Source organism: Montipora capricornis, chromosome 3 (genome assembly GCF_036669925.1).
Source record: "Montipora capricornis isolate CH-2021 chromosome 3, ASM3666992v2, whole genome shotgun sequence".
In the NCBI taxonomy this organism is placed as follows: Eukaryota; Metazoa; Cnidaria; class Anthozoa; order Scleractinia; family Acroporidae; genus Montipora; species Montipora capricornis.
In genome coordinates this window covers 3,150,301-3,160,300 of record NC_090885.1, presented here as the reverse complement: position 1 = coordinate 3,160,300, position 10,000 = coordinate 3,150,301, and the positions used below count along the sequence as shown (strand labels likewise).

Here is a 10,000-nt window from a genome sequence, read left to right as displayed (position 1 = left end):
TGCCCGGAAGGGAAATTTGGTGCAGCTTGTTCAAATCTGTGTCAGTGCAGTCAGAATTCAACAGAAAACTGTGATCACGTGACTGGTCAATGTACGTGCCTGGAGGGATGGATTGGTGACAAGTGTGACAAACGTGAGTAGTTTTATATCGTTGTCTTTTACCACAGTTGCTTGTAATCTCGCAATCTGATTGGCTAATTTGTCGTTGTCGATAAGAGTCTGGACAATTGAAGTCTGGACAACACTGTTCGCGTCATACTCGCGTTAATTTGTCACGCATTGTAATATAGACAACGGTTGCTCTTTTTTTGCGTCATGATTTTGGTCACCCTCTGAAATAAACACTTTCTCTAAGGGTGAACATTGTGGCAAAAAACAACTCGAAAGTGGTTCAGCGTTGTCTGTACTCTACAACGAGATTCGTCATCACAGTGACAGTGACAGTGACAGTGACAGTCAAACCACTTTCACGTGAACTACTTTCGATTTGCTAAATGTTATTCTGGCTCCCAGTTGTTCAAAGACTGGATAACTTTGGCCAGTGCCGGGATAAATCGTGATCCGTAGTGTAAAATAAACTCCACGTTAAACGTTGGCCAAGGTTTTCATGCAGGCTTTTATTGAGATGCGCTTAGTGTGTGCAAATACGGAGATCTTTGCACAGATATGAACTGTTGGTTGTCGACCTATCCACTTGATAGATGAACAACTGTAAGAACCTGGCCCATATAAATTACTATTGAATGGATAAGTCATAGCCAAACCAATTGCGCTTTCCAATGGATATCCGGTGGATAGAAGCCTTTGAACAACTGGGGCCTGGACATAGTTAAGATTCTGGTTGGGTTGTTACTAGAATATATCCGCCACAGTCAGGTGGGAAACTTTATGACAATCACATGACGAATAACTTAAGACAAGAGATAGAGCAGTGATTCGCGCACTTGAAGTGCCCCTGTGACCAAAAAATTAACTCTTATTTTTCTTGGATTTCAAAACCATGTTAACTAAACTCTAAGCGACCACAGTTTTAAGCCTTTGATTTCAAAAAGACACCTGTTTATTTTAACTGGAATTTACCTATTTTATAGACCTCTTTCGTAATGGCGGCCAAATAAAATATTCTTTTGTTTTAAGGCTAATAAGCCTTTCTAGCCTCGCTACAACGGGCAAGTTTCAAAGGAATATTTGTTTCAAAGTGAGGCCAGGAGGTCTAATTAACATAAATACAAAAGAATGTTAAGGTGGTCGCTTTTCATGAAAGTGGTCCATGGTCCGCCATTACTAATTTTAAGTTCTTGAGAGAGCTGGATCGAGGAGAAATGACGTCAAAAACTCACTAATTTAAGAGTGCAATGCGTGTGTACGCCGCAGAATTAATATGCAGCACGGGAGTTTTGGGTTTTCAGACTTTTAAGCTCGCGTTTTGCACATATAATGAGCAACATACACACGCTTCGACGTCACTTTTCCCTGGATTTAAATCTCTGAGGTCCAATCGGTCAGTTTTGAGGGAGAGTAATAGCGGACCGTGAAATCCAAAACTTACACTCAAAGTAAACGGCCTTTGGATAAAAATCAAAGTTCAAAATTTTGCCAGTCAGGTGTTAAGCAAACACACTTTCAAAATCGGAAGAAAAAGAGACTGATTTTTATCACAGGGGAACTTTAGCTAGACAATTAAATAATAAATAATAATTTATTAAACTTCTTTGGCGCCTTAATTATTAAAATATTCTAAAGCGCTTTACAATCTAAAAATAAAAATAATAGGACACACAAATATTTTTATTGTTTCACGTTTTATATATTCTTGTTTGAACTTTTACCGTCTTGACTTGATAATGGCGTAGAGCCGGTAACGCCGAAGCGTCGTCCATTTTTTGAAGTTTTTAAAATGTTTTTAAAGAATCTTTTAGCGTTTAACTTTTCGATAAAATAATACGATCGTTTATAAATATCTATAATTAAATACAAACAAATCTAAAATATAATAGAAGGTAATAAAAATATCCTAATAAAACGGTTTGCTAAAAAGGTGGGTCTTAAGTCCTTTTTTAAACAAGTTCATACTATCACATGTTCTTAACGACAATGGCAGAGCATTCCAAAGAGTAGGACATCCGTGTGCAAATGCACGTTCGTCTAAGGTCTTACACCTTACTCGTGGAACTTGCAGAAAATTCCCAGAATCAGATCTCAAACTATACCTAGTAACAAGTTTAGCATTAATCAGCTCCTTGATATAAGTTGGAGCAAATCCATGCAGCGCCTTAAAAACTAGTAGGGCAATCTTATATACTACTCTATACTTATTAATTGGCAACCAATGAAGCCGCTTAAGAACTGGAGAAATATTCTCAAAATTAGGAATAAGACAAGTTACCCGAGCAGCTGTAAACGATCATACTGATATTGAGGAAGACCATACAAGAGGGAATTACAGTAATCTAAATGACATGTAGATGTTACAAAAGCGTGAATCATAGTCTATGTGGAGTCCTCAGACAGATATTTCCTAATTTGCCTAATATTATACGATCCCCTGAAAGCCTTACTACAAACCTTCCCAATATGGGTACTCAAGCACTTAAGTTCGATTGTAATGTCACAGTTCCCAACTTGAATAGAACTAATACTGATCTTGGATAACTGCTTTCGAGAACCAATGATGAGCAATTCCGTCTTGGAATCGTTAAACTTATTGCTAAGTATTTGAGCAATTGTCTCTTATAGACAACTGAAAAATTCAGGTGACTCCAACGGGATTCTAACCCATGACCTCTGTGATGTTGGTGCAGTGCTTTACCACCTACCATCTGAGCTATGTGAAGCCACTCAGTTGGGAGCAGGTCGCTTTGTTGGGCTCATGTGTTCCCGTGAACAGTGTAGGGCCGACAAGGAGATGAAAACCGGTCGTTCCAGGCGCCCTAAGTATATCCTTTGTTGTGCTAAGTACTGATCAGCACTATTTAAGCCTAAGGACCGTGGAGGGTGAAGCACCTTCACTTCGCGAAGTTATTTATTTGCTATAAAGTTGCCCACCTGACGGTGGCGGATCCATTGTTGGCGCCCAACCTTTATGGTTTCCTCTCACCAACGGACAGTGTTTGCACGTGTCGAGGTGACGCCATAGCTACAGACGGTATTTTTACACACCAAGGACGACACCAAGGTTTGCCACCTTATCAAAAGACGATTTGTTCTTCCTTCAGTATAATTTTGTCAATTATTAATTAGTGCATTCGGTTTTGGTTATCAAGGCCTCGTTTGCGTCTGCCTTCGACTTCGGCAGACAACACAAGCCGTAGACTTATCGTAAAATTATTATTATCCCTAACTTCATTCAATAATTTTTAAGTAATATTTTGCAGAGATAAAGAGGAATCGGAAGGATTACATGGGCGAGATTGGCGCGATCGCGAGAACTTACCGCGATTTTCATAATTCTGCGGAATCTCACCTTCAATCTCACCAAGCGCCAAATTGCCTTTTGGCTTCCATCAATCAAATTTCCGAACGTGACTGGGAAGATCGACTCCAGAAAGTGAATTGGTGTTTTTTCTTTTGTTTAGTTCACAGCTAGAATACTATTATGATTTGTTTTTGGAAATTCTTGGGTAAAAAGATTCGTGCAGATTCCGTCGATTTCCATCGGCGTCGAGTTCGAATGTTCAAATGTACCGTGGGGACCAAAGATGTTGATTGGTGGGTTACGCAACAATTGATTTCCTCATCTGTGGTTGGCGTCGGAAATTTGATTGATGGAAGCCAAAACGCAGTTTGGCCGTTGGTGCTTGAAGATGAATTCCGCAAAATTATGAAAATTGCAGTAAGTGCTCTCCGTCGTCTCTGGAATCGCCGCCGAATTTCTTACTCTTTTAGTTTACAATTTCAGTCTGTTGATTTAATTTACCTGTGAGTTCATTTTTCAACAAATATGACAATGCATGTTTTTTATGGCAGCCTGCGACGTTGGTTACTATGGTTACAAGTGCAAGAAAACCTGTCAGTGTAATCTTCCCGGAATGGATGCTGAATGTGATCATAGAAATGGACACTGTTACTGTGAACCTGGCTACACCAGCTTATTCTGCAATGAAAGTAAGTCACTTGCATCACCGTACCAGTCACCATATATTCCCCTCAAACGGGATCCAATACTGTATTCTCTTGAAAATGTGCAGTTTTGGTAGCTTCGACGGGTGGTATCAGGGGCATGCGCAGTGTGAAGCTCGTGTCTTAGACTGTCGTTCAATCCTGGATTTGTTTTCCGCATACCACATTTGCACCCTTCCCACGGCCGCATTACACCTTAAACACCCGTTGTGGTGTTTGAAAGAACTTATGACGTTTCCGCGACTGCTACACATGAACCCTAGGTATATGGTGGCCAGTATTAAAATTACCTTTGTCTTTGTACTGATTAGACTACCAAGCCTTAATTGAATGAAATAAATGTGTACAAGTGCGAGGATAACTTCTCCATTTCGTTTAAGCCTCAATTTAAAGCAATGTTATTTTCTTCGTTTTCAAGTATATTAACCATTTTAAGGAGGCTAGTTCCTCAAATTGTCACACGGGCAAAAGGTGAATTTATTGGCCGCCATTTAATAATGTGGTCAATTCTAACATAAAAAAGTCATTTCTTGAATTAACCTATAGTTACATGTTTGGTTGAGTTTGGAAAGTAATTTTGCGTTTGCCTTTTGGTTTTGTGTGCTGATAAAACATTGGGTTTAGTGATGCTCATTGCAGTTCAATTTCACTTTAACGTGCTCTGATTCTTGCCGATTTGTCCCGCCGTCTTACTCTGATGATTCTCCATATTTCCATTGTTGCCAGCTGTTTTACGGAAAGGTATTCTCTGACATTCACAGCTTTTCCTCTCCTTTTTTGCATTTCTCAGCCTGCCCTGTTGGTACTTTTGGATTCAAGTGCACAAGCAAATGTCTTTGTCAAAATAATTCACCTTGTGATCCGGCATTCGGTTATTGTACTTGTGCAAAAGGGTTCCAAGGAATTTATTGCGAGGAAGGTAATATTGCGATCAATTAAATCAGTGATTCCTTTTCTTCATGTGAGTGCATTATAACTGTCCAGCGCATTTTAATACTTAAATATTGTGCTTCACTGAGCCAAATGGAAGTGGTACAGTCAACCAGTAACCGCACAGTAAACCGAAGAACCAATAAGATCGATTGACAGGTGCCCGGAGAACACAATGGTTGAAATACCTCGATACCGCGGGGTGGGGGGAGGGGGCTCGTACCACACTTTTTTCGAAAAATATGTAGGTTATTTAACGTTCCACGCAAACGTGTTCTTAAATAAATGCCGTTATCCAAGAAGACTACAATTAATGTCAAATCATTTGCAGATATTATTCACAGCGTTAAGTTTTGAGCCTCCTAATCTTGGATCCTACGACTGGCTTTGAACGCCGCATGACCTCCTCTACAGTCGTGCTCGACTATCTGAGCCGGCGGCCGGTTGACCAGGGTGGGTCATCCGTCAAGAGACAATTCTCCTTAGAATACGTTTGGCGTGGGCAATTTGGTTCCTTTCAATCTTCAGTCCCACGCAGAACACTATTTGAAACATTTAGTTGGTTGCTCTTCTCTAAAATTACAAAATTTAGTTCAAATAAAAGTCAAACGTTGAGGCTCTTTGAGTAGCAAAAGAAGATAACGAAAACGTTAACTGTCGAGAAAACCAACTGTCGGCCGCTCATTCCTGCTCAGAGGAGCAGGGGTGGTGCCTCCCACCATGCAATGTTGCCTGGGTACGATTCCCAGACTCGGCATCATATGTGGGTTGGGTTTGTTGGCTCTCTACTCTGCACCGACAGGTTTTTCTCCGGGTTCTCCGGTTTTCCCCTCTCCAATTTGACATCTGTCCATTATAGTGCCTAAAGTATACAGAAATGGGTTCAGAATTTCTGACCCCTGATAATTCAGAGGAACTATCCTTTATAGTGCCTATACAGAAAATGGGTTCAGAATTTCTGACCCCTGATGCTTCAGAGGATGGGTTCAGAATTTTCCTTGCAATTGCCACTATTCCAAGGAAAGGCATAAATGTTCGACGCTTTTTTGTCTTGTTTTAAAATCTAAATCGTAATACCATAGTTTAGTTTGGAACGCATTATTCTTTTCCATTTTGTAGTTGTGCTTGAATTGAGTACTGTTGGTTCCAGTTCGTCTAAATCAGGTCATGTGGAGGGAACTGAGTCTTGGCCTTTGGTACTGCCAGTGGTTGTTGCTGTCGTAGTGGGCATCGTTGCCATCATTTTAGTTCTTTTATTGGTTTACCTAAAAAGGAAGCGGTTCTTACCTGACAGGAATCCAAAGAGGTGTGCTAAGAACTGCATGTTTTTGATTTGCATTGAACGTGAAGACCACTGATAAATAATCTTTTTTTGTGTTGGTTATTGTTGTCGCCCCATTCCCTAAATTAAGGATATTTAAAAAGCTGATGTTACAATCGTTAGCCCCTTCTCTACGCAAAAAATGCCGTCCCATGATTTTCACATTCATAGGATGGGTGTACGATGTTTGTTCATCGAGAGTTGCGGAGCTTTACATTTGTTAGGTTCTTGGTGACAGGGAAATACGAATAAATTTAGTTGAAGGACAAGCAGTTTTTATTTGTTTCTCATTCGTCTTCCACAGACGTTTTTAGGGGACGGGTACTGGGAGACGTAGCCGTAAGTTTGTTTTTTTGGGAGGGATGTGGTATTTAGTCTGCATTTTAAGATCTTTTGGAAAGGCCACAGATGTTGGATTTGTGTTATTTTACTTTCTTTTGAGTGGTTTACTCTTCTCTAAGTGAGTTCATTTTATTATTTTTTTCGTAGTGTGTCTGTGAGAAGACTAATTAAATCGCGTAAGAATCAAGGTAGGGAGTTTTATACTCAACTTTCAATGCACTTGTCATCATCATACGAACTCTCACCTGTCATTTCCAAACAGGTTCATTTTTCACGACGGCTGTCAGTCATATTTACTGCGACAGTTGACCGACCGACCAATCAAAAAGGATTGAGACAATCCGGCAAACCAATCAAAACTCGAAGTAATTACACGTAGCCGACACAAAGCGCGGGAAAATGTGCACGCGCGAGCCACGATTGGTTTTGGTTTCACTTCTGATTGGTTGCAAAAATGACGCGAGAACTTTGAACCAATGACTGAGTGAAGTAATCATAAAGCAAAGTAATTATCTAATTACTTTCGACACTCAATTGAAAACCGCTCTAAAGCGTTTACTCGAAATACCATGTTGCTCAGAAGTAGGGTGATACATTTTGGGAGAGTTGAAAAACAAATTGCAAGGATTGAATAGACTAAAGCGATGTTCAAATTTGCTAAGGACGGAACAAAAGAAGCAAATGTTTTCAGCCAATTGAGGTCTGGAGGGCTCATGACAACGGATAACGTATTGGTGAACATCACTTAGTGTTTACAAATAAATAAATGGGTCACCAAGCAAAAGTAGTAGTTTGATTTGGTACAGATTGTCGGATCGGAAATAACGAGAATCTATCAATGTACAGGGGTGACATACAAAGTGAAACCAGTGGGCCAAGGGAGAATGAAACACTAGCGTAACGAGAGAGAACTTGTGAAAACCATTCTTTTAATTAATGTGGCTTAGTAAAATTTAGCCCTCCTTTTACCAGCTGCAAAGTTTCGAAATTAACAGTGTTGTGAATAATGTGGTGACCTCCCTCTAGTTAGCTAACATGAAGACCGTGAAACAATTAAAAATTGCCATCCGCGGTTGATGCTCGTAACAAGGACACGTGAAAGAAAAAGAAATTTGGGGCATTTCCAACAACATACCGCTGAATGGAGGTCTCAGTATACTGACGATTTCATCATATTGTCAACATGCAAGAATTAGATTAATTGTCTTATTCATAACATTTCCAGAAAACTGAATCCAGCACTTTTTAGCTGCTATTGAGAATTCACTCAGAACATGGACTTGAGTTTCTAAATCGGCGAAAGATATTGAAACGTTTCACACTGAAACCCCAACACAGCTCCCAACGCTTTGGTTGCTCCACTGCATATTATAAATCCGGATTTTCATCGAACTCTAAGAATTGAGGCTGTTTGAAGCCTCGCGTTCGCAGGAATCCCCTTCAACGACACTCGACACGTCACGGCTGCTTTTTTGTTGTTGTTGGAAAAAGCAGTTTTGTTATGGAGGCAGATGAAATGCCTCAAAGGGGTCAAGTGAATTGTTTTTTGCCAATCACCGCCTCGTAATTCTCTTGTCCATTTTGCTGCACCGAACGAAGTCAACCGAGATTATTATTATTATTTTTTTTATTATTTAATTTTTTTTTCTTTAAATTACTTTACACAAGCACTATTACATCTATACCAATAACCTACTACTACAAGTACACAAATTACACTTCCTACTATACATAAATAATGGCTATACATAAATAATGGCTTTGTGTCAACCGAGATTATAACTCGGATGCTTTTTAGGTATTCCGAGTAATTCAGTACCCAATGGTCGAATTCACACTAGAGACGAGTAACCAGTCTTGGATGGGTTTCTCGTGTGAGACGAGTTTCCCGTCTTAGTTTGAAATCGGGTCGGGACGGGTTTTAGACGAGAACAACTTGTCCAAATCTACCCGTCCACTTATCCGTCTGAGTCGACAAGTTTTTAAAGACGAGTTTCCCGACTTGACGAGAAACTCGTCAAAATGCATCACGAATTCACACTTAGACGGGTTTCCAGGTCGAGTTTTAGGAGAAAATGCGCCGATTAGACTGGAACTAGAACGAAAGCAGAGCATTTTGGGAAAACAAAATGGCGCCGAAGAAGAAGGTGAAGCGTTCTAAAACGCAGAAAAACAAATCCTGGACTGACAAACAGACAAACATCTTTGCCGCTGTGTTGTCATACTTTGGAAATACTAGAAACAGCCAAGCGCGTTCTGTTTTCTGCTGGCTAGGTAACCACGCACATCTTGCACCAGTACCTCGGCATCTTAACCCGTCCTAAAAACTCGTGTCGGTAAGTCAGATAACTTTTTTATCGCGAATTCACACTAGGACGGGAAACTCGTCAGACGGGTTATATTATTACCCGTCTGACGAATTTCCCGTCCTCTAATGTGAATACTGTTAAGACCTCAATTTATTTTGACACATATGGCTACAATACCAATTAGCGAAGATAGAGCTAACGTGGATTTTGCAAAAATTTCACACTTCAGTCAGTTTATCCCAATATCACTGAGGTGTAAGAATTTCTTATTTAGGATCCTTTTATTCACTTTTGTGTTCGTCATGTTTACCCTTGGCGAGATTTTAGGTTCGTGTGTTTACAAGTTTGCACTCTTTGCATCTGGAAGATGTTTATACTGTATTGTCAATTGCAACCTCTCCCCATAGGGGTTATCGCGCATAGCTTTTTCGCCAATGAACTCCCCGCGTCCTAATTCTATTGTGCATTTTGCTGCACCTAACAAAGTCAACCGAGATTATAACTCGGATACTCTTCAGGCATTCCGAGCAACACGAGAAGAGGCCGCGGCAACCCGAAGACTCCTTTTTCAATAGCTTCTGCCGTTCTTACGGCATGGGCTGGGCGCTATTCCGATCCCGTTGCATGCACAACTTGACCCCAGCAACATTAGTACTTATGCACGTGGTGGGTTTCCAACCCGGAAAGCTGGGGTGTGGTCCACGAGCGATATCCACTACACTACGCACCCCTGAAAGTAATCAAAATCAGCCAATCACGACGCTGAATGTGACCAATTAACGCGTTCCGCTACAGCGGTTGACGGTAGGGAAAAACCAAAAACCTTTCATTGAAATTCGAAATTTGGAGTCTGCCTGTTCATGAAAAGGGCAGTTACGTCCACAAATTCATGAGCGATGATTAAGAAAAAGCCCTTTTATTTAGCAAACTTTTATACACTGTCGTGTCATGTTGGTTGTTCGTTTTTTGCGTGAAAATG

At 40.4% G+C, this 10,000-nt stretch overlaps 1 protein-coding gene across 2 annotated transcripts in view; it reads left to right on the top strand.

The window, feature by feature from the left end:
* The window catches only part of LOC138041930 (multiple epidermal growth factor-like domains protein 11), a 45,626-nt gene that overhangs the window by 33,816 nt on the left and 1,810 nt on the right, over positions 1 to 10,000 (top strand). For both annotated transcript variants that reach the window (XM_068887624.1, XM_068887623.1), the window contains exons 16-20: positions 1 to 133; positions 3,967 to 4,104; positions 4,910 to 5,038; positions 6,169 to 6,355; positions 6,860 to 6,900. The exon at positions 1 to 133 is cut by the window's left edge and continues 2 nt beyond it. In XM_068887624.1, the coding sequence (XP_068743725.1) occupies positions 1 to 133; positions 3,967 to 4,104; positions 4,910 to 5,038; positions 6,169 to 6,355; positions 6,860 to 6,900 (628 nt within the window). The remainder of the gene's footprint in view (positions 134 to 3,966; positions 4,105 to 4,909; positions 5,039 to 6,168; positions 6,356 to 6,859; positions 6,901 to 10,000) is intronic.